Here is a 25,948-nt window from a genome sequence, read left to right as displayed (position 1 = left end):
ACATTATTTAATTTTCCCTTAGTTTATTAAAATGTTTATTAAAGCAATGAGGTAAATGAAACTATGATGGAGACTATGCGTAAGAGTTTAAATTAATGCACAGTTGTCTTTTCTCCAACTCATATTAACTATTTAACTGTCCATTCCAATGCATGAATGATGCTTGGTCCATCTGTTTAGTGAAGCTGAATATCAATGAGGACATTTGTTGGACACTAGGCCTGCTGTCTGTTCCGACTTAAGTTGTTGAAACAGAATTTCCAGCATTGTAGTTTGTTTCTATACCACTTCGGAATGTGACCAAAGATTTGTTTTAAAATGATAGAAAATGAATTTCATTTATAAATGGGAAAAGTTAAAGGGGATTAGGTTAACCCATGCTACACAGTATGGTACATACCAACAGGCGAATCTAAAGTAAAAATAACCAGCTGTCAGTGCAGTTCTTTATTTTCATACTTGCATGCATGCTTTATAATTTTGCACATTTCACTGGAAAAATAAATTAAGGAACTGAAAGGAGAGAATTCTGGGCTAGGGCGCAACAGTGTGGGGGCCTTTGGACACATACTTCTGCCTGTCTACCCCTAATATGATTTGGGTAACAGTGTATGCAGGGCCCCTTAAAGAAAAAGTAAAGCCTACAATTGCCTACAATGTATATCAGTTGGGCATGTGTCCCCTACGCAAATGGCATAATTTGTACTGCATTTATCCCCTCCGTTTGCCAGCACTATCACATTTTCCTAAAGCAAATAGCAGCTTTCACCCGGTGGCCATTTTTCCTCTGATACTGAGGGTATTATGAGTACTGTATCAGTGTTTGCAGATGACACAAAACTCTGCAGACCAGTCAATTCTATCCACAATGTGGCATCCTTGCAGCAGGATCTTGATCAACTGGCAATCTAGGCGGCTAAGTGGCAGATGAGATTTAATGTGGATAAATGGTCATGCACCTGGGATGTAAAAATATTTAAGCCACTTATACCCTTAATGGGACTGCACTAGGCAAATCCATAATGGAGAAGGACCTTGGAGTCCTTGTAGATAATAAACTTGGCTGTAGCAAGCAATGCCAGGCAGCAGCTGCAAGAGTAAACAAGGTTTTGAACTGTATTAAAAGGGGTATAGATTCACGGGAGGAGGGGGTTATTCTTCCCCTTTACAGAGCGCTGGTAAGGCCCCATCTAGAATATGCTGTTCAGTTTTGGTCTCCGGTGCTCAAACGGGACATGATTGAGTTAGAGAGGGTCCAGAGAAGGGCAACTAAGTTGGTAAAGGGTATGGAAAGTCTCAGTTATGAAGAAAGACTGGCCAAGTTGGGTCTGTTTACACTGGAGAAGAGGCACTTAAGAGGTGACATGATAACTATGTATAAATATATAAGGGAATCATATAATAACCTCTCTAATGCTTTAATTACCAGTAGGTCCTTCCAACGGACACGAGGGCACCCACTCCGTTTAGAAGAAGGGAGGTTCTGTTTAAATATTTGGAAAGGATTTTTTACTGTGAGAGCTGTGAAGTTGTGGAATTCCCTCCCCGAATCAGTCGTACTGGCTGATACATTATATAGCTTTAAGAAGGGGCTGGATGGATTCTTAGCAAGTGAGGGAATACAGGGTTATGGGAGATAGCTCTTAGTACAAGTTGATCCAGGGACTGGTCCGATTGCCATCTTGGAGTCAGGAAGGAATTTTTTCCCCTCTGAGGCAAATTAGAGAGGCTTCAGATGGGGTTTTTTGCCTTCCTCTGGATCAACTAGAATTTAGGCAGGTTATATATCGGCATTATGGTTGAATGTGATGGACGTATGTCTTTTTTCAACCCAACTTACTATGTTACATAATCAGTTACATTTTAATCTGCAAACAGCATACACACACAAAGACCCTTATTCAGCATACATTTCATCAAGAATACAGGCTCACGCAGGCAGAACTGTCACTAATAAAAGTTCTGCTTTGTTTGAGCTCAGGAGAGGAGGTTAGGAGAAAAAAATGGAAGCAGACAGCCAGAGCTGAGTTTCTATCAGAACCAGCAATACCATCTCTTCACTGGCTGCTAGACTGGAGGGTGTGTTTAGTAATCTGAGCTTAGTACAACTGATCATGCCCACAAGCCAGAAGTCAAAGCAAATTCCTGAGGGAGGGGGCTGAGTGGGTTATAGGAGGAGAAGGAAATCTAAGTGATTAAGGGGATGCTGCAGCCTTACTTTTAACCTCTGGACAACCAGAGTGGCAGGTATTGAAAGATTTCCAGGGACAGGCCTAGACTGGGATTCATAAATAGGCTCTGGCATTTTAAATATACAGAGGCCCAAACAACACCCACCACTCCAATAACTAGTGACTGTGTATAGCATCTTACAGCAGCCATGGTAGGAGGGCTTGTGCTTGCCTTGGGCATCAATTTGGTTTGGTCCAGCATTGAGAGGATCATTTGTTACTTTGAACTAATATAGTCCAATATATCATATAAACAGTGCTCTTTCACTTTTATTTCACATTCCTCTTCAACCATAAATTGCCCATCTAGATTACAATCTCATAACTGAGAGTTCCACATTCTCTGAAAGCCACATGCTGCACCTCCCACTCCAAAGATAACCAGCCAATGTCCCAGTGGATAGCGGTGTGTGGAAGGGTGTAAACTTGCCCTAAGAGGACAAGCTGCAGCTTGCAGTACAGTAGGCGTTCCAAGCACGCCCCTTCTTGGCCAGTCCCCTGAGGTCTTTCTAGAGTGCAAGTTTCAGGAGATAAACAGCTGTCCTGTCCCACCCCCAACCTGTCGCTGAACAATTAGATGAATGAAGGTATATCCTGGAATATTTTTTCTATTTACTTAAGGTCAATTGATACCCTATACCCACTACCTTCTCAAATACAACCCTAACAAGAAAAAGGTGGCTGTAAAACATACATGCTATTTTAAATAGTTCTGTAGTCATAAGAATTGTATTTTAGATCATTTTGTCACACCTAAAAAATTATCAACAGTGTCTTCAATAAGTTGTAGATTGCACTGTATAACAATACTTAAAGAATTTTTTCCCCCTCTAAGGCAAATAGAAGATTATTTTTTTTGTCTTCCTTTTGATCAACTAGCAGTTAGACAGGTTTCATTTACACCAAAAAATTTTCATCCTAAATTAATATGCTATTTAGGCTAGATATTTGTGGCTGTTACATGTAGCTGCCAACCCATCAGTTTAATTGTCTCTAATGTGACAGGCCTTCTTGAATATCTTAGTTTTTATACATGGGAACAATGACATTTTAAGTAGCAGTTACAGATCTATTTAAAATGATCATTACATTTGGTGGGTTACAAAATTGTACAAATGGGAATTCAGAAAAATATGGCTGTCCAGATATATTTTCACCTGGTAAATAAAATATAAAGCTGCCATAAATAATAGAATTAGTGCTAGAGGCCTGGGTTTTTCAAATGTACAGTAGATGCTTCTTCACAAGTGAAGTTCTTCAGTTAATTAAGCAATTATGTACGTTTATCAAATTTCTTGGCTGACGTAGTTGCCCAGTATTATGGCTACCATGTTTAGCATAAGGAACCTCAGAATAGAATGACAATGACAATGACTGATCATCTTGCTGGTGGCCCTGATAAACAATAGTTAAGAAGATCTTGGTGTGAATGTCAGAGGGGAAGATGGCATGACCTTGCCCTCTTTGTGGGTAAAGGAATATTCTGACTGGGCAATTTCTTGTGGTCTTATAATGTAATTTTAAGTTTAAGAGTGTTGGCAAACTTGTTCCAAGAAGCAATGTAGATCTTCAGGTTACCTTGCCATACAATATTTTATGCTAAGTTTGGCATAATATACATAATTAACATTTTCTGTGATGATTGAAAAACCCAGACACAGTGCTGGGGTTCTCATGTAAGCTCTATTTTTGAATGGAACATAATCTCACCAAAATCTCTAACAAGTCTTTCCAAAAGACTATAGGTTATTACATCAGCAATGGGTAGACCCACAGATATAAATACCCTTGGTTTAAAAAGAGATGTTGGACAGGCAGTGCAGGCCATATAGTGGGAGAGCTGTGGAATGTTACTCAGTAACAAAGAAGCCTATTTATGAATTATTTGCTATTGAAATAATACATTGTTCACTTTGTAACAACATGAAGATTCTCTTTAGATAAGTGCTATAGTACATAAGCCTGCATCCTATAAAATCTGAAGGCTGGTAATCATGGATCAACATGGACATTAGACTGTAAGAGGCTTGAGCCCCCCTCATTATCTAAACCTACAGCTTTGTATTTGTATTAGCTGCCCAGTTTTACAGCCTAGAGATGAACATATTGATACTTACTGAATTTGAAATAAACCACTGCACTAAATAACAATGTCCTGTCTCTATGAATGTGAACATGCATTGTAGTATATTGACCAAAAATACCTTAGTACCCCAAATTAAACGGGACCTGGCACCCTCTGAAATAATTCTAAATTCCATCATGTTAGTCAAGCAAAATAAATTTTACTTACACAAAATAAATTATTTACATTTTGTTTCATTCAGTCTTGAAAGTTATAATCACAGCAGGCAGGAGCCCATTTTGTGGACACTGATGTTTAACCCCAAAATCTTGTGTATGTGCCATCTAGGCAAAATCTAGGAAGTGCTAAATGTAAAGTTAAAGTAATTGTAATTAAATATCACATCTCTTAATCATATATTGCCTGCCCCACCTCTATGCCTCAGACATAGAGGCGGGGCAAGAAATATATGATTGACAGATCAGATTTCAACATACATTTATTATAGGTATAGATGATTTAATAATAATATAATTCGTATGTCATATTTAATTTGCAAAGGACTTTTATTATACAGTTTTTTATGTGTGGGTGACAGGTCCTCTTTAACAGTTAGTGTTATATTTCCTTACTTCTCAAACACATAGTTAGTGGTAGATATTGGTGTATGAACAGTATAGTTTTTACCTATTCCTAACATTATGGAACATAGTGTCCTTATATTCTTTAAAAATGACCAATCTACAGCCCTCCAGCTTTTGTTGCACTGCACACCCAGTATTCCAAAGGCTAACAGCCACCACTGCTCTGCACATATCTATAAGCAGTAGTGTGAGAAAGCTAACTGGCCTGTGAGTTGTGTGAGAGAAGTTAGCTCTGTACTGGCACAATAAAAAAGAGGGCTCAGCCAGAGATGAGAGAAAGGTATTATAAAGCACAGTGGAGAGGAAGAGGGCAGACAGAAAATAAGTGAAATGCACAACTGAACAAATCATTAAAGGAGAGTATCAGTTGAACATAAACCACTAGTAAATTGCTAGTAAAACATTAAATATTAATTATATAAAAAGCCATATGAAAAAAAGCAGCAAAAACACAGAGAGAATCTCTGTAGAATGCATCAGGCAAGCCACTGACAATTTCATAGTAAATGAGAAGTCTGCTTCTTTAAAATAAGTGGAAGCAGGGAATTCCCTCTGTAAGTGTGCAAGTGTGTGGGGGGAGTGCACGTGTCGCCCTGGTTACAGGTGTCCCAGACGGTTGCTATGACACCCGGCGACGGGAGGGTTCCCATGGAAACTTGAAGGGTGTAGGGACAGAGCGAGTGAGGCCACAACTTACACTGCTACGGAGTACCACCGAATAATGTTTCTGCAAGCTTACAGGTCATTTAGCTCTGTACGATAATAATATTAGCATTTTGCAAAAAGATCATGAGCATGCAGCACTTTAAATGAATATGCTAAATTATATAATGAGGCTGAGCATGTATTTATACACACATACACTATCCCACTATTTTTAATAATGCCAGTACTGAACATGCTTCAATGAACAACAGCTTCCCTTTATAAAAATAATTAGGGATGACTTATGGTGCATTCGCTATGTGCCTAATTTTTACCCTTATAAAGTAAAAGAAAAATAAATGCTCCAAACAAAGGCAAACTAGTGGACTAATTATAACTAATGATAAACTGAGAACTTTTTAAAAAATATATAATTTACAGGGTACCAAAGGCTCTTTAGTGTTATAAATGTGCTAGTATTATCTACTAAATCTGTAATTTTGCTATGCATTCAACTGTAAATGATTTTCTTATAAAGTCTGTGTTCTGATTTACATGCCTGGGCTGACAATCTGTAGATGCTGGTATATGCAAGGGGGACTGATGTAAGAATCTATAGACTCCATTGGGCCTGGGGGCTGTTTGGACCTCAGTGTGCTTGAAATTCCACTCATTAGGGATTACTATAATCAAAGGAATTTGAGGGGAAGACAACCAGATATTGTTTGGGGCCAGATCTGTGAGAAGACATATGTTGAACCAAAGGCTGTGATTTGGAAATAGCTTGCAGGGATGCTGGTCACACAGTGAAAATGCATGGTAAATAGGAAGATTTAAGGAGGAAGGGGACAGGTGCCGGGAGTTGCGAAGTAACGTGAATTTGAGGGCAGGAAGCTGTTTGCACCTTTAGAGGGTAAGGTAAATGTGTTGGCACTATATAAATAACAGAAAATAATAAATATACACACATTGAAACTATACTGGAAGAGTCAATATAAAGAATATAAGAAAGGTATTCTTATATCTAATATACAACCTGTGCCAATAGTATCTGACTGGCATGCAGCAGCCAGATAATATTCAATATTCAGCATCTGAACAGTACTATAGAGATGGCCTTTTCCAAAAAAGGCATATAAAAAACACCACTTATCATCCAATATCCATATAATAATCAGGCCTGGATTAGTTTGTTTAGGGGTGGCATGCCGCCCCGCCGCACTGAAATTCTGCTCCCATATAGAGCAATGGGGACCTCTCCCCACTGCTCCATATGAGTTTAAATGTGTGCCCACTCTCGTGCGCGCGCGGGGGGTTGTCTCCTCAGAACGCACATATTCGGGGGGGGTCAAATGAGGGCGGCCTCTGGGCGCCCGGATATGAAATCCGGTGCTGATAATAATTACAGCAGGGGGACATTAGCTAACATAACTGGATGCAGTAAATAAAGTGTAGTCTGTGTACATATTACAGTTTATGCAACAGTACAATACACTAAATAATAGTAGTGAGTATCTCAGTAGTTTTTGCCAATTTAAACTGGAGTATTGGTGCCAAAATTAGACACTTTTCAAAAAAGGCTTGTAATTTAAAATGTTAACCAAATATCAGTGATTGTACATGGAGACATATGAGTCAAAGTGGGATGTGGCCCTTCACTGTATTAATTGCTTGTGACAGCTAATCAAGGGAATTGCACAAAATAGCTGTGGGCCAGACTTCTGGAGCCAGTTCTACAAAAAACAGGGTAAAACACACAAGAGACAGATGTGGCTTGGATATTATACAAAATATTATGTTTATCGGCAGGCAGATACGCTGTCATTTTACCACAGCACCTGCTTATTTTCAGAACCTGAAGAGCACAAGTACAAAACATTCATTAGCTGTGCAACATCATGCAGAATGAGCAACTTTTTCATTGATATGATCCCCTTATCCTAAGTCTCTCAAGCCTTTTATGGTTTGGCCATAAAAATAAAGTCAGCAGTAAAGACAAATATGCACTGGGAGCGTCTGCTCTCCTCATGTGACCTCGAGTTTCTGAAGCCACTGGAAAGAGAGAGGGGATCAATAAAGAGCAGATAGGAGGGAGGGGGTTCTGTGGGAGGCAGGGATGCCCCTTTCACATCTTACTCCCCAAGTGTTTTCCTTACTATCCATGGCCCCTCTATATCCTCTCAGTATACCTGCTTGTTCCCCTGTAGCTATTTCTCTGTTTAATTCCCTTTACAGTATCTATATCAGTATACAGCTAAGTTATTAGCATAGGAACCTGCTTTTGTAGATACGCATAAGCACACCTATGGCCTCATCTGCAGCTGTACGCCTCATGTTTTGTACGCAGGTACGGTATTGGCACTTCAGTGGGCACGTGGGTGGATTACAGCTCAGAAACGGTTAACTATGCACTTTCTAGAATTTCTTTTTTCACAGTTGTTTCTACACCATGTGTGCAACTGGGCTAAAAAGTTTTAAATCTAAAAATAAAACTTCCTAAAAAAAATGGTAAATTTAAGCAAAATGATTTGCTTAATATTTTGCTTTATTTTGAATATTATTGCTTTTAAAAACAGTAACTGTCTGTCCCCTGCTACTTTTTCACACTGCTGGCTATAACTATTGAGCTAATGTAGCAGAAGCCAACTGATTACCAGACCTGTAATCAAGCATTGTGGCAGGAGAGCAGGCTATGCGATATAGTTTCAACAGTCAACACCAGCAGTGAATGCAGAGTTTAGCAAGGGACAGACAGATACTGGGGTTGATTCACTAAAGTGCATTATAACGAGCACTATTTATAGCATGCGTTAAAAATTTTCTTATTTTTTGCGACTTACAGCACAATTCACTAAAAGGGCAGGAGTCATAATTAAGACACAATGTCCTTTGCGTTATTTAACTCACGATGAGCATTTCTCTTGCATTAATTCCCGCCGTGTGCGTTATTTCCCGCTGCGCGCGATATATTTCGCCACTTGCTATATTAGCGCACGATTTTATTCACGTAACCACTACTTACCATTTCCCTGAAAACTGGAGGATGCATCACTCTAGGGCCAACACATACTTGAAAAAATCCCACTGCAACATCCATATTGTGTTGCCAAAAGCTCACGGACCACAATTTTCATTAAGTACCGCCTACCCTAAGTAGGTGTTAAATTTCGTACATACTAATGCGATATTTAGTGCATTTAATGCTTCATATGTGTTTGTGAATCATGCGTTAGTATTATATCTATGCAAGAATTAATGCAATGCGAGGAAAGGATAAGTTACTTTTTCAAACAACTTAAAAATCATTGAACATTTTTAATAAATGCAAATTTAAAACTTGTATGTGCGGTATGTACATATGCACATACATTTTTATTTAGCATTACCATTGTACGCAACTCTGCACAGCAAAAAATATATATTTCTTTATTCAGCAAAATTTTATGTTTGGGTTAATAACCCCTTTAAATAATTTCTTAGAAAACTGGCAAAGCTATAAGCATTTGGTGTTTTCTCAAAAATCAAACAGAGAGGCATTAGATTGCATAAATGCCCCATCTCCAAATGCATGGCTGCATATGAAATAGCCATGCATTTAGAGAGAACACCTATATCTCTGTATAATTATTGCTTAGAGTCTAAAGTTAGGTCAGTGATCAAACTGTTAACTCCTGATTAGTCTCCATATAGATACTGAACATTTACATAATGTCTCTAGCAGACAGCCAGTGAGAATGACAGAAGTAAAGTTTTATAGGGTTCATTTGAGGATAGGACCTGACTTCCTGGTGCGGGTGGGGGACGAAACAAGGGAGGGACTGAGAGAAGGAAAGCTAAATCTCTGCAGTTCTTTTACAACTCTGGAGGAAGTAAAAGGTCAGACAGGGACTTGCAGGAGACAGGGAGAGAGAAAGAACGAGGAAGAGATTATATAGTAGAAGCAAAAAAATGTTAGGAATGATGCTTATGGAGAATACAAAGGAGGGCAGAGGTAGAGTCCTTGTGCCACTAACCTTGGGTGAAAAAATTCATTTTACACTGTAAACACATTTTACACATATATACTGAAGCTGTGCATAAGGGAGGGTCTGCTGCATCCCATTATCCCCCCAGCTGCTGTCCGCTGTTTTGAATTGAATAAGTATGGGAAGAGGATAAATGGATGGCAGTAAGTCAAAATATAAGAGATATTGAAAAAAATAAAACTGTAGAGCAGAATAGTTCATAAGTTTGAGAGACAGTGAGGAATAGAAGGGGGTTAGACACAGGTGGAGAAAAAACCAGAATGCAAAGTGGTTGAGCTGGATAGATATGCTCACGTGTCTCTGTATATACAGTGTGTAACTCTGCATGTGTATTACAGCATTCACACTAAGGGACCAATTACAGCAATTCCACTTCTCCAGTCTTGCTGACCTCTCTTATTCTCACCTACTTCGCTTCCTCCTTTCTCATGCCCGCTCCTTCCTCTTTCTCTCTCTATTTAGCTTAAATATAAACTGAATATTCTATAATGATACCAACTCTGCACAAACATGTACATAAATATAAAGAAAGGGTTACCTGAAAAGGATGTTTGTATACTCTAAAACCTATAAGCAGACCTTGGTAGAAAAAAATACACTTAATTTTCATGATGTTGTATACGTTAACCCTTCCATGCTCAGCTAATTATTAGTAAAGAATAAATGTAATATATATAACATAAATGTAACATAGATTTTGACCTTATGGAATCACTAGGCACTGATTTATTTTGTTCTATAAATCAACTAGCTATTTAGCCTTTAGGGCACACTCATTTATTTATCATGGCACACCATTTCCCGTTACCAGTAAAGGGCTCACATAGGGCGAAGGCAGAGCTGAGCTAACAGAGGATATGCAGGGTTAATCAGCAGTGCTACCCAGAGACCTGTCTCCTTGGACACCCCCCTCCTTTGCTAATGATGCAACGTTACAGCATTACTTGCCCAAGGGATCCAAGCATCCACACTGCCACTCTCAGTGAGGGGATTGTGTCTTACTGGGAATCTATGGAAGATTTTGTGTTCAATATTATAAAATGTGTTGCTTAACCTATAAAAAGAGACTGGAGAACTGTGGCCAGATACATGGTTTCTTGACAATGGCAGCCAAGTACAACCTACTGCAATGTTAGGGTTAACCTTTTCAGTCAGAGAATAAATGATTAAACAAGTGTGTACTGTTGGGGGAAAACATACCTATGTACCACCTAGCTGAAATTCCTTATATTTGCCCTCAGATAAGAGGCAATACACAGCATTTTTTAAGACATATTTGCACTAAAAAAATAAATGAGAGCTGCCATATTGCCAGGGACATACATGCATTCTGTGCAGGGGCTAAGGGACCTGCAGGCACAAGAAAATCTCTCTCAGAGAAAAGTACAAACTACATTTACTGTACCAATGCCAAAGCAAAATCCTTTAGGCCCTCAACAAATCTCCCTTGTGACTAATCTCCCCGAAACGCCATCTCACCGGCTAGAATGTAATATTTGAGAGTAAACTTCTGCGATTTTGGTGCTGCGTATGCCATCCCACTGGGGATTTATATTCTAGCCGGTGGGATAGCATATCGGGGAGATAAGTTGCCCACGACAAGGGAGATTTGTCGCTCTGGAACTAATCTCCCCGTCTGCCACGGCCCTTATAAAGGGTTGGGAGATTCGAATGTGTAGAGAAGGTGAAACTGACAATTGTTCCTTGGGGAGCGGTTTAAAGCCACTGTGCAGGGAAGGTTCCCAAAATTTTCTTATATGCTTTTAGTCTACACCACTGAATATTTGTTATTACCACTTCAAAGTGTTCATAAATAAAATGTGTAACACTGCAATCTGCTTATGACCACCAGTGGTACAGTTCTATGGCTGCCTATGTAGAAATGCTCAGCTGAGGAAATGTGCAAAGTGAATGCAAACTGAAGAAATATTTAGTACACTTCAATTCCTCTGCCCACACAGACAGCAGAAAATCTCTATTTATAAATACAAAATTTTTTGTAGAGGTCCTCTGGTTTGGGGTAAGCAAGACTTCTCAGTAACCAGTCTAATGATTAAACTGAAAAATAAAACGGTCAATATTTTTATATCTGTTGAAAAATTAAAGCAGAAGGTTACCATATTCCTAGAAACCATGTAAAAATAAACCCAACACACACAGTACAATCAAAACAATCTAATGCATGGGCAAGGTATCTTGTGCACTAGTGGATATAGAGGATCTCTCTCCTATAATCACCTCTCTCCTAAACATGCTAGCTGCTGTTATACACAGGTCTTACGTAACATACCACAAAATCTACCTTACAATTTTTGAAATGCCATGAGGATTATGAGGAACTCAAAGGATTTGATAAGCAATTCTCTGTAAGTTAGCTATAAAGGGTACTTTACGACCACAAGTGCAGTTCTTTCCCACAATTCCAGCATTGTTGTGCATGCACGGGAGAGTTATGCCTGAGGTGATTGCAGCTGATGCTTCAAAACTCAATTGTTTTTGCACTGTGATGTCTGGTTGGCATCACTTCCAGTGTTCGGTGTTAGAGTGACGTATGCCCAGTTCTTCACGCACAAGTGCACTGCATGTTTTCATGCAGGGCAATGAGGGAACCCTGTAGCTACCACCTGGCCCAGCAGCACTCGATTAAGAACAGGAGGCAGGCACCGGCTGCAAGTGCAACTATACAGCAGTGCAAGGAGTGCACTTTGCTGTGTATTTTATTAATGGGGTTTTATTCACAACTGAAATTTCCATAAAAATACAACTGGGCTTTTGGTTATACATGACCACTATAGTCTTTATAATTTAATCGTGCACACCGTAGATATTGTTCAGCTAGTAATGTGAGAAAATAGTAGACATCCACAATTTCTTATGATCCCACATTCTAAATGCCACAGGCAACATTCTTCCGACTAACGATAAGGTAGAGCAGTTCAGGTTTGATTGCAGCTATTAACCCCAAGAAGGTGAAGCAGTCAAAATGCTCTGTATCCCATTTTTAAAATGACACTTTATTCTGTACAATTTGGGTCATTTATATCTTGTAAAACAGGGGTATTCTCATGTATGGAAGATGCTTAGGTCAATGTTATTATGTAATAAAACCAAGCTTTTACATGTTTTAATGATAATTTGGCCACTGAGTGTGCTGTTCGTAATACAATGGCAGAAATGGCAGTATGGGGGCCCCTAAACTTATTAATAGATATGAGTAGGCAGAGAAATACTACAACACTGTGTTGTTACATTAAACATACATATTGAGCAGAAAATTAACATAGATTTACACTATAGTTAGACTTTAGGATTTCTGTACCCTTTACACTTCTACATTTGTTCAGTTGTATGCCGCAGCTTTTCTTCTAAATGCAGTTTAACCAAAAGCACACAGAAAGACGACTTGGAAAGGCAATGGAGGAATCAATTGTGAAATAGTGACAATATAGAGTACTTAATACTTTGGGATTAAATGGCTACCAATCCCATTTGGTGCCTATGGGAATAACCACTGAATATATTAAAAAAAGTTGTTTGGCTCCATCTTTTTTAACATATGCATTGGAAGAATGTATTAGTGGGAGCTGTACAATGTCTGAAGCTCAGTTCCAAAAAAAACATGAAAAATACTGATGTAAAGATCATTGTAAAATTGGCAATTTGTCTGTGACGTAATCTTCAAATGGGTCATGCATGTACTGATAAAATCATACCAAACAGTTTATTTTACAATTTTTGGTGAGATGATCCCAAACAAATCTATGTACCATGGATAACTGTTGTTCAAGAATCTGGCATTTTGGAAAATATCAAGTGCCAATGCACTATGATGTGACTATTGTTTTTAATGTGATACTTTGTATTTATGGTTACATTTTTTACAGACTATGAATTATAAAGACTCCTATGAAATGGATTGTCATTTTACATATAACTGAGTGGTGAGATGGCTGCTTGGGACTGTTTGATATTGCAGCCGTGATGGGGTTAATGGGTCAAATGGTAGCATCACATGATTTGTTAAGGTATTTAATAAGCAAAATGTCCACTTGTGTGTATTTTACCTGAAGAAGGGGCTATCCCCTGAAAGCTTGTGCTATTTATTTTTTCATTAAATGAGTTAAAGACATTGCCGGCATATTGGTGTGCTTCTTGCCTTTACAAAGATACATGAAAAATGCACTATGATGGCCACTGCATCATGCATCAGAAGATGAGGGATTGAAGAGGAACCATACCCTCTTTACACTTCCTGCTCTTCCGATCATCCAGACTGTCAATCCAAATAAGCAGAGAGGTGGCTATACTGTGTATGGACTTTTTTACTGTGGGAAGTGGGCCTATTGGTTGGATACCTTATAGCTAACCTTTCCTCCAAGACATTTGTTGTTTATAACAAGGAACACCTAGGGGTCGATTCATTAAAACACGAGTTTGAATCCCGAATAGGAAAAATTCGGATTGGATACAATAATTTCTGAAGATCACAAATATCACGAAAATGCTTACGAAAAAATCGTATTAGTCACGATAATATCGTATTGGCGATCTGAAAGTCACAAAATTTTTGTACTGAATGATTGTAAACAGCAGCAGAACCTTTCCAATTTTTTCTGCGCAAGCGTACGAAAAAGTTGCGCAAGCATATGAAAAAGTTGCGCGGGTGTACGAAAAAGTCACGCAAGCATGAAAAATTCGGCGAAAATACATTATTTGAAAAATCAATACTAAAATTACAGTTTATTTTCACATACCTTCAGATAAAATGTTAATAAAATAAAACAACAAGAATTCAAAGTTTTAGGCAAACAATGATTTCACTGCGCTGACAGACTTTACAACTGGCCATCTAAAGAAGATTTTTGATTGTTCTACTAACCCTTTTGTTCATAGATGCACAAGTGGCAATACCACTAAAAATGCCACCCTGCTCAGTCATGTATGCTTACCTTAAATATTTTCCTGCAGCGAAATTCAGAATTTACTAGCCAGACATAATCTGCTGTCTGGATAATGACTACACTACATATTAGAGATCAGTATCTCTGGAAGATCTATATGATTGAATATCTGGGATGTGCATTTCATATTCTTGTTTCCATGTCTACATGGTTTTCATGGTTGCTTACAGACCATATTTTAGGAGAAAATAATTATTATTAACACACATTTAGGTGTGACCATATTCCACAGTCCGGTACAATAGAAAGGTATAGAACCGCTGTACAATGGAAGGCTATTAAACTGTATTGACCATTAACTAAGAAGAAAATCAATATCTGAAGTCATCATTTAAAAAGAGTGTTATAAATACCCTAAGTATAAATTTGCAAATAAATGTTACATGCTTCCCTTAGAATTCTAGAATGTATACATAAATAATGCATATAGCGTTTTCAATTAACATGTCAGCAGAAGGCATCTGTATCAGCACAATACCACTTATTTCAGAAAACAAAAGACAAAAAACTAAAACTTACTTGTCTGGCTGAAAATCAGCCCCTACACTGGCACCAGCCTACTACCTTGCCTGTATCCGGAAGCACTTTTTACGCACAGGTGCAGGCAGAGTGGCGGATATTGGCTGTAAAAAGTTCGTTTTTTTGGCTGATCTACCGCATCTGCAATGTTTCTGGTTACAAGCAAGGTAGCAGGCCAAAGTAAGGGCATACTCAATCAGTTTCCGGCTGAAATATAAGACGTGTGCTTGCACCCAGGCCCGGATTTGTGGCGAGGCCACAAAGGCCCGGGCCAAGGGCGGCACAAATTTAGGGGCGGTATGCTGCCCCGCCGCAACAAAATTGTGACATTTCGCTCCCATACGGAGCAATGGGGATTTCTCACCACAGCTCCGTATGGGAGTTTAAATACCTGTGCATGCGCGCTGCTGGCGCGGGGGGGGAGAAGATTGGGGAGCTTGTTCGCATGCATGCGCTCGAGTCGCGGCCTCGGGGCGCCCAACTTTAAATCCGGCACTGCTTGCACCCAGGCTTAAGAAATTCTCCGCCTGCTTTTATCCGCAGGCCGAAAATCCTTTATGGTACTAGCCTTATGTTGCGTGATTGTTTGTGTGCAGCTGCTACTGTAATTTTCCTTGCTATGTACAAAATAATTTGTTAGGGTTAGGTTAAGAAGCATGTGAAACTAACAGAATTGGCCCACCCCATGAAATGTTTGGCAGAGCTTTTAAATATTCTTCATTGGTGGCCTGTGTTCAGGAGGGCAAATACAGCTGCAGTTATCTACAGGTATGTACAGTACTTGAGCACAGCGAAGAGTTGATAAATGTCATGTTAACCAATAAAAGATTTTATTATACATTATATACAATATATACATTTTATTATAACAAAGGGGTTCCATTGGAAGCAACACACAAGCTAGCAAAATGTTCTTGTTCAGTTAAGCATAAATAAGTAATCACTAAAGTGATATACACAGGTCTATTTGTTAAAATGGAAAAATGCTCTTTTAGAGGCAATGAAATAAAAAGATTTATAATTGTTTTATGTTTCAAAAAAGGACCTCTCTGTGATTGTTGCCTCTCACCTTCTTCACAGCCTCAGTCTAACCTGTCAAACAGAAAAGAGGGATGCATGATAGGGTAGAGAATAGGGAGGTGAGTTTTAAGAGGAAAGGGTAAAGAAAGGGTAGGGTAGGGAAAGTTACTCAGAAACCAAAACAGGAAAGTATTCATTAGTCAGAGTCACGGGGAGCAAGACCAAGTGCTAGCAGCTGAAGGATGTACACACGCACATACATGTACCACTATCCAGCTGTTACAAAACCAAGAAAAAAATCTATTACTAGACTTAAAACTCTCAGGGCTGTCTGAACCTCTGTTAGTTAATAAACAAACAATGTAAGACATTTGTAACTGTATTCCTTTTTGCCACTTCATAAATAATGATTTCAAAATAAAAGGTATGGTGCTATATTCAGATGACATAAAAAAACACAGTTGTGGGTATATGTTCATGTATACATTTTGTAATTTTGAACCATACACAGGTAGCCTAAAAGCTTGTATAGGTATGAGCTGTGGCCCATGGGAAACTGATCTCTCCATGGGCCATGGCCCCAAGTCCAAAAAACATATACAAGGTAGTACTACTGTTTTATTATTACAGAGAAAAATGAAATAGTTTTTTTGTTGTTTTTTTTTAAATGAATTATTTGATTAAAATGGAGTCTATGGGGGATGGCCTTCCCATAATTTGGATCTTTCTGGATAATAGGTTTTCAGATAACCTGTATACTTCCTGGCCATTACAGCTGGACTTGGACTCGTATGGAATTCCCTTGCCCCACTAGATTTAAATAAGTGTTGCATGAAAAAAAAAATTTTATTCTCTTTATTGAATGGCTGCTTAAACATAAAGCCTTCCAAACTTGGGCTATACCCTAAAAGTGGTCCAAAGCAGTGGGTGGGGGCAGGCTGAAAAGATTAGGGTTACATTTCTGTTATTGTAAAGCAGAAACTGTTATCATAAAAACCTCTGTCCTCACATGCTGCAGATACAATTAAGGGCTCTGGCACACGAGGGAGTTTAGTCGCCCGCGACAAATCTCCCTTGTTGTGGGCGACTAAACTTCCCAATATGACATCCCACCGGCGAAAACGTAAATCGCCGGTGGGATGGCATACACGGCAATTTGTGGAAATCGCCAAAGTTGCCTCGAGAGGCAGCTTAGGAGATCGCGCCTCCGCGTATGCCATCCCACCAGCGATTTACATTTTCGCCAGTGGGATGTCATATCAGGGAGTTTAGTCGCCCGCAACAAGCGAGATTTGTGGGGGGCGACTAAACTCCCTCGTGTGCCAGAGCCCTAAAGGTACAGGTAAAGTGACAACTGTGATTTTAACACTGTTTCGGTCTATAATTCTGTAGTTTATGGGAGATTATAACTAAAGATTGGTCCAGACAGAAATAGACATGTGATATGTAGCCTAATTCCCCACACCCACTAGCTCATTGCTGCAACAATTATTTCCATCCAATTTTCAATGCGATTTGTTAAAGGGACAATTTGCATTTACATTTCATGCTTTGTCCACTTGATTAAACTGAGATAATTGCCTCTGAGGACCATAGGAAATCCAAAGTTATTTTCTTTTTTAGATTTTCCTGCATGTCTTCTAATACGAAGTAATATAACAAAGTCTTGTAGAGGATTATTAGAAGTGAAAAACTTTTTGAAAGTAAAACTTCTACTTTTAGCACAAGATATCAAGGCTAAAATAAGACTTACGCCATATACTCTTCCATCCTTATATGACATCCAGTAAAAGTTAAGAAAAATTACATTAACATAGAATGGATAAAATATTATCCTGGCTTTCCTGCTGAGTTAAGGTGGCCATACATGGGCTGATTTAAACAGCAGATTCAGGCCCTTTAGACCAAGTTGGCATATTTTGTGCCCGTGTATGAGATGCTAGGACAGGCCAGATGTCGACTGGATAGAGGGCCGCATCGGCTCATTGATTTGATCCTCGCACTGATGGCTCATATCCCATTGTTGCAATAGATTATTTGGCCCTAGGGTCAAACGATCAGATTAGCCCAATATCTGCAACCTTAGGCAGGCATATTGGGGGAAGGATCTACTTGTTTGGCGGATCTTATAGTATATGGCTTAAGGTTAATGCCAAATGGGAAATTTTATCTTTTTGACTACCTGGGAAAATGGCAGGACCCCAGATTATAACAAATGCTAGAGACACTCTAAAAACATCATGTTTTGGGGTCATTATTGTTTAAAGTTGCCATAAGCAGAGAAATTGCTCTAAACTTTTCTTAATGACTCTGAGACACATATTATTATACTAAAACAATGGTACTGTAAATTTCTGATACATGATTTACAAAGGAAGTATTCAGCTACTTAAAATAATATGGAAAGTTGCCACTGTGACATTAGTCAAAATGGGAAGAAACCTTTCCAAACAAAATTGTAAAACTGCTACATGAAGACCAACAAAGAAATGTTGACATTTTATATATAAAAAAATTATGGGTAAAAAAGATATTTGTGTAAACACTGACCCAAAGGGATCGCGACCCACAGGTTGAGAACCGCTGTATTAGTGCTTTATAGCAGTTGTGCAACCTTAATGAATTGCATATTTAATAGAGGGAAGTAAATGTGAATTGCTCCATAATTATATACACACATACATATATATTTATGTATAGGAGATAGTTCTTTCAAAGGACTCCATCACCCTAAAAATCCTAATTGCCTTTCTTGCGCTTATCTGCTTTGATACAAATTTCTTTATTTATCTGCACTACCTGGTAATATTAGATACTGCTGGGTAGACGGTACCCTATCCCCATTCACAGTGACTGGGGCACCATATAAAAAAGGGATTTCTACTTCCCATGACAATAAAGCAATGCCTCCCATTGAAAAGTACCTAAAAAAAGTATAAAAAGGTAATTGGTTTGCATAAAATCCCCTTCCTCCAGGGAATAAACACTAAGACGATGGAACCCAGAAAAGTAAATGAGGAAACATTAAACCATAAACATGGATGCATCTTCTTGTGCCTCTCTCTCTCTCTTTTAGGACAATTCCATTTTCTCATATGCCATTAGATAATTCACCTAGTGTTTTGGATACCTGTGCAAATATAACACTTGGGCTCTGCTGTGACCAACTACTTGTCACTTAGGTAGTCTTCACGGCTCCATGAATTATAAGAATAAGCAAAGCTGTACCCCGTATACATATCTGCCATTTTAATGCATATTTACTTATCTTTTTTCTTAATTCTTAAATCTATTCCTTTTGGAATGTTCAGTTTTAGTATTGGCACAAAAGATTCCGTTTCTACTCCTTGTACACCCCGGTTTGCATCAAAAAATAAGAATCTTCAAATTATTGAATCTCCTTGCCAATTCCAGTCACTAATTACTATATCATGTCATAATAGAAGGATATAAGGGAACAAATTATTTAAGAAATTTAAATGCAAATGAACAGCTAAAATGTCCATCAATATCTCAGGAAATTGTGATGATTTTAAAAATAGTACCCTGTAGACCGTTGAAGCTTCCCTGCTTGTGCAGTATGACAACACTTAATAGGACAATTGAAAGGTCATTTCTAAATAAAATTAATTTTGCCTTTGAACAAGGAAACTACCAAAATACAAAATGCTCCAGTGAATACAGGGTAATATGCTGATGATAAAAAAGGTGCTTTAGGAGACCCATCCTTGCAAAATTTTATTATAAAATACAAATAAATATTTTACCCCAAGTGTTAAGTTGAAGAATATGGCATATTTGCACTTGGAAACAAATGAGTTAGCAAGAAACTAGAGCCTACATCTGTGTCCCAAAGTCCCAGATAACAGCATACAAAAGAAAGACGAGCTCTTGCAAACTCATTAATGAATTGTAATCCTCCTAAAATCTGGAGTCATGGGACTGGATGTCTGATCTTCAACAGCATTATGCATGGCAAGTCAGTGCTTACTGGGGAAAGGGTTAAGGACAGCAGGATACTTTTATAGATATAATAAAAGGCAGAGCTGTCCCAGTGTGAACCCCAAACTTACCTCACACTGTCCTCCTGTGACCCTGACAATGAGCATGCTTTTCTGCATTATCAAAATGAGTACCCAAGGACTTGTTATCAGTATAGTATAATAATATACTCATTAATATACTCAAAGAAATAATGACAGAATAACTCTACAAAAAGACTAGTAACATGTTGCACTAGTTCAAAATGTCTTAAAATTTTTCAGGCTGGACTCATAATGTGTGGAAGTGAGCTAAATCACTATGCCTACAAGTGAGCTTTCAATCAGCATCATCACTGTTGACTACCAGCTAAATACATGCTAAAGTATGGTTATGACATTTTTTCTGTATTACACGAGAAAAACCCAGTCTTATCAGCACAGTAATACATTTTTTGTTCCTGACCTATAGGTGAAGAACTGCTGACCAGTTGTAAATTCAACAAAAAAGTCACTTCCGGTCACAAGGAAGACTCTGAATGTGTCAGCATGCACCTAGTGCACCCTATGAGTTGCTGCCCCTCGGCATATTGTAAATATGTAAATGTAGTTTATGTGCTTCTGAGGCTAAAGCAAGTCATCTGTAAGGTATAACTATGTTACCTTACATCACAAGTATCATAACAAAGTTTGGCACAATTAGTTGGCCAGTGATTTGAAAACATTTTGGCCACACTTAGCAGGACGTAAAATGACAAAAAATGCTTCTAAATGCTTCTTAATGGCTCATTAGTAAGGTTTATGGCTTATGCTTTAATCAGACAGGAAACAAAGTTTTTTTAATGCTTTAAAATCTGCCACTTTCCAAGTTGAGGTTCCCCTGTAAACAGCACATAAGCCATGGGCAGAGTGTTTTCAATATATCTCAATGGGCAGCAGATACAGGCGCTATGACTACCACTACTTTTCCCCTGATTACAGTGGTGGTCAAAATGCCCCAAGTGCCATAGCCTTAACAGCGGCTACAGGGATGCACTGGGAATTGGACTAAAATGTAAACCATATTCTGATATATCAGGACCAAGGCAATGCAGTCCAACAACTCTAAAGCATCTGACTAAAATATTCATGTACACTAAAAGCAAGTAACATCATCTTATACAGAATGTCAAGAACTTCCAAAAGAGGGAAGCTCTTGGGTTGCACTTTATTTACTGTTTTCTTTCCTTAAATAGTTGCCTAAATCTCAAAACCAGCATGGATGCTAAAAGAAAATTAACTATGTAACTATGTATTTCCATGCATTTTTAAATGCCCTAAGCCAAAAGTTCTCATAGGAATAGAACTATTAATGTGTTGTATATTTCCGTTTCTTTTTATAATGCCTTTTAACACAAGAAAAAAAATAATATATTTAATGACCACAAGCATATAACATGGGGTACTGAACTATACAAAATTATATATATTTATACAAATGTTAAAAACACCAATAATATAAAAATCTACTACTATAAGTTATTTATAGACGTGGGCAGAGATTGTCCCTATCCTGTAACCCATAGCAATCAATCAGCAATTTGCTTTTACTGGTTTGCTGCAGTTGGAATAATGAAAGCAAACCTCACTGGTTGCTATGGGTTACTGGAAAGGGTCATACTTTGCCCATGTTACTACATAACCCTTTAGACTTTTAGTGAGCATAATAATCTTGACTATCATTACACTAGTAACCAGATATCTCTTTATAATACAGACTATAATTTCTGTAGACCAGGTTCCTCTAACATATAAAGCAAAATTAATTAAAGGCCACTGTGCTTTCCTCCAAAAGTGTATATTAGTGTATTGTTACTTTAAAAGTCAATGACACTATGGCAGATTATAACACTCAGCAATCATATCACAAAAAGCAAATACTATGTGTGCTAATAAAAATTTGAATACACCTGTCTGGTAGACACATATGTATGGAGCAAAATCATTATTAGCATGTTAATTATGTTTAACAAATACATCTTAAGGACTAATGCTTTTGGGGGCATTGAAGTGTCAAGCAGTAACACGAAAGGAAGATTCCATGTCACATATTTCCCCCCTGCCTGTCACCCTGCAGGGGGATAAATGGACTATGTCACTGGCTTGGTGTGAGGGGGGGAGGGACAAACAACTTGGGTTAGTGCCTTACTGAATCTTCTACACATTAAAATACCAGTGTTTAAAGCTGAAAACACTGCACAAGTCTATTAGCATTAAAAATAATAGGGATGGAGAGGGAACTGGATGTAGAGACAAGCAAAAAAAGGGATGAAGACAGAATCCAAAAGAAGATAGATAGAGGAGAAAGGACAATAAATAATAATGAGATTTATAACAATTTTAAGATTAACATTTTTTTTATCCAAGTAAATGGCAGGTGCCCAGGTGGCCGATCTCCAACTGAAACAGACTGAGCTACTGCCACATCTACTAACTAAGGCAGTCAGTCATTAAAAAAAGACAAAGTGTTTAGGGGCTGAATGTGAATGTGGCTTGAGATGTGTTTTAGAGTAGTGAATGGAAAGAGTTCACTAGTGAAAGGACTGTCACTGAATATCTTGATTTATTCTTTATGGGGTAAATTTCATTCCCCCATTGATAAATACACCTCTAAAAATCCCACAGAAATAAGTAAAGAGTGGGGGAATTCTACTTTGGTGACCTCTAATTTTATACTTTTGATAAATCTGCCCCAAAGCAACATTCGGAAACAAAAACAACTAGGCACATATCTGTCTATCCATACATTTACAGAAACAAGCACTTTTTAATATAAAGTCAATCAACTGACCCACGGTTGGGCATATTATTTATATCCAATGCTTTTTTGCACCCCCAACTAGCAAAATACCTAAAGCACTAAATTATATTAGCCAGACGCCTAAGTATGATGTGCTTTTTCCACTCCATACACATTTGACCTCCAGTAAGTGTCCTAAAGTGGGAAGACAAAGTGCAGCTCATTCCACAATATGATTTTGCCCTCCCTCTGTAAAAACTGCTCAATGGTGGCTGTATGAAAAGCTCTCTGTTTTATTATATTATTTACTATTAGCTTTAATGCATTTATTCACACCATATAAACTTAACTAATTGCCCCAGAGGAAAGCAGATTAAAAACATTTTATCATTTAGTCATGCTGCATTGCCCCCTATCTTGTATATTTGCCCTCTACACACCACCTGCTTTACAGCCACGTAACATAATTACCACTATGGAAGACATTTAGGATGAATTTGCAAATTCTTATTTTTAGCTCAGAAATATTAGTTTGTTGAAGACTTGTTAATACAATTCAGAGATTTGCAGATACGCAAAATAAGTTAAAACAAACGAGTGTACATTAAGTGGTATTTTTTACTCACTGTTACAGAGTTTTCTTTATACAGTCTACAATGTAAAAACTATCTGACTCCACCCACAAATTGCATCAAAGCTTTAAAGAGTTGCATTTTTAAGTAACACAGAAAAAAGAATATCTTACAATATTCACTAAATAAGAGTATATATATATATATATATATATATATACATATATATATATAAGCACTGTTCATTCTTTAATGGCCAACAATGCCACATGAGGCACACTATTTTATATAAAAAGAAATGAGCATTAAATACACTGCTTAGTCAACATGTGCCTTAAACCCCAGATGTACACATTCTTTCTAGGATTATCCTTGTTATTATTTACCTAAAAGCATCCATACTTTCTACATACCATTAATTTTGGTTACATTCAAACAGATCCCCTTTTAAGAGCCTCACCTTCCACCCTGCAGAGCTGTTGCTATCACCCTTATCTTTAAAGTAGGGAACAAATCGGACCATCCAATCATAAATTTGGGACAAGGTCAGTCGCCTCTCAGGTGAGCTTTCAATGGCCTTGGTGATGAGATCAGCGTAAGACAAGTTACCCCAGGCATTTCTACGCGAACTCTTGGCTTTCCGTATCTGCCCTGGGTCCAGGCCAGGAGGTGGCAACGGCATATCTGAAGGAGGGTCCGGAAGCGGGGGCCATGTGCAGGAACGAGGGCGACCTTGTGGTTCCACATCTGATTCAGCGTCCAACTTCTCCATCATTTGTACTACCAAAAAGAATCCTGTGTCTTCTCATACAATGAAATATGGCAACCAATTTAATTCCGCATTTGCAAAGCTGTTTCTAAGAAAGACCACCAAGTTGAGTAAAAATAGAATAGGTAGAAAAATGGGTTTGAAATGTAGGTAAAAAGAAGTATTTTTATTTATTTGCCAATGAATTTATGCTAGGTGCACATGATTAAGAGGGAAAAGCTAGGTTTAGCAAATTGGCCATAAATGCACTTTATTTGTAAAGCCTTCTTAGAATGTAAAATGTCTACATTCACTAACAAAAAGTGGAAAAAAAATTCATCTAATTGTAAGAAATGAACAGTTGTTTGAAACTGATGCTCAAATAGGAGTAGAAACTTAAAAGGATAATCTTAACTGTCTGCCAAACGCTTTCCTAATTGCAATAATTATTGCAAACTAATTTGCATTGAACAGCCAGACTCGGCATGCAGGTAGGAAGCCATCAAATCTGCATTTCAATAAATCAAATGAACAAAAATGTAAAAAAAAATAAAAATGCATAACAGCATTTCTTCCAGCAGTTGTAATTTGCAATAAAATCCTGATAGTTTGCACTAAAATGTAATCTTCTGCAACAGCAAAATTCAAAAACGATCTTTCACTGCAAGACATCAGGGGTTAAGGATATGAGGGTGCATATGCCAGATTTTTAAATTCCATTTAAGATCTACTAAGAGATTTCTGTGTATTTAAAGAAAGGAAGGTGTGTTTGAAATCTGTCCAAAATGGTATTTAATCTCAGTCTTTCACAGCAACAGATGTTATATATGGGAAACTAAAATAGAAAATCTAAATATGATTCAATGGCAAGTCATTCCTCCAAGATAAAAATTTGTATGGGATCCAAAAAAAACAAATCCCCCTTCTTTAAATTAGTGACCATTTAATGAGAAGTAAAGGCATAATTCTCTTCTCTCCCTCTCAGGAATGCTTGATGCTGGGATTATTCCAGATTACTTGGTATCATTTGTTCTGTCAGGTGAGAACATTGAACCCCTTTTTTCAGAGACTCACATGAGCCCCCCTACTACAACCAGAAGACACACGTGGGGAGATGCTGCAGTTTCGGAGAGAGGTACACAAATGTTCATAGTCATGATGTTGGTTGCCAGTTGGGGATCAGTGGGGTTCATCCATTCTGAATGTTTAGGAGGAAAGGTCTGCATCCAGAGAAAAGGGAACTGCTGGGTATCCCTGGCTGGAAGAGAAGAGAGTGAAATGCTGGGTGTGAGAATGGGGGGGGTCACACCTGCTTGGTAGAAATGAGAGAGAAGATGCTCCTTGCTTCTCCCTCTCAGGGAGTCTCTCTCTTGCTCCCTTCGTGTCTTTCTCCTCCTGGGACAGAGCAGGGTTGGACCATGTGTTGAGCTCGGCTAGCTCTGCACTCTTCACCTTAAGCATTTAGAGAGAGGGAGCGAGACAGAGAGAGAAATAAATAAATAAGATGCAGCCTTTTGCTCCTCCTCTCCCGTCTCCTCCTCCCTCCTGTTTCACATGAGACTGGCTGAGATTTGTACCGAGCACACTGAGCAGTGTGATCCCTGCAAATTTACACACTTGTTACCACCATAAATATCATACACACACACACACACACATATATATATCTATATATATATGTGTGTGTGTGTGTAGGCACAAAATTAACCCTATCTAGAAATATATACTATTTTCAAATATTAAACATTGGCAGTATTGT

The 25,948-nt window shown here is 38.2% G+C and overlaps 1 protein-coding gene across 1 annotated transcript in view; it reads right to left on the bottom strand.

The window, feature by feature from the left end:
• The window catches only part of foxo6 (forkhead box O6), a 43,310-nt gene extending 17,619 nt beyond the window's left edge, over positions 1 to 25,691 (bottom strand). The window contains exon 1 of the mRNA XM_002939355.5: positions 23,902 to 25,691. Coding sequence (XP_002939401.1) covers positions 23,902 to 24,216 — 315 coding nt within the window. The 5' untranslated portion in view covers positions 24,217 to 25,691. The remainder of the gene's footprint in view (positions 1 to 23,901) is intronic.
• Positions 25,692 to 25,948: the final 257 nt, after the last annotated feature.

The sequence above is a fragment of the Xenopus tropicalis genome, chromosome 2 (genome assembly GCF_000004195.4).
Source record: "Xenopus tropicalis strain Nigerian chromosome 2, UCB_Xtro_10.0, whole genome shotgun sequence".
Classification (NCBI taxonomy): domain Eukaryota; kingdom Metazoa; phylum Chordata; class Amphibia; order Anura; family Pipidae; genus Xenopus; species Xenopus tropicalis.
Note: the sequence above shows the minus strand (reverse complement) of the source record. Positions and strands in the feature narration are given on the sequence as shown.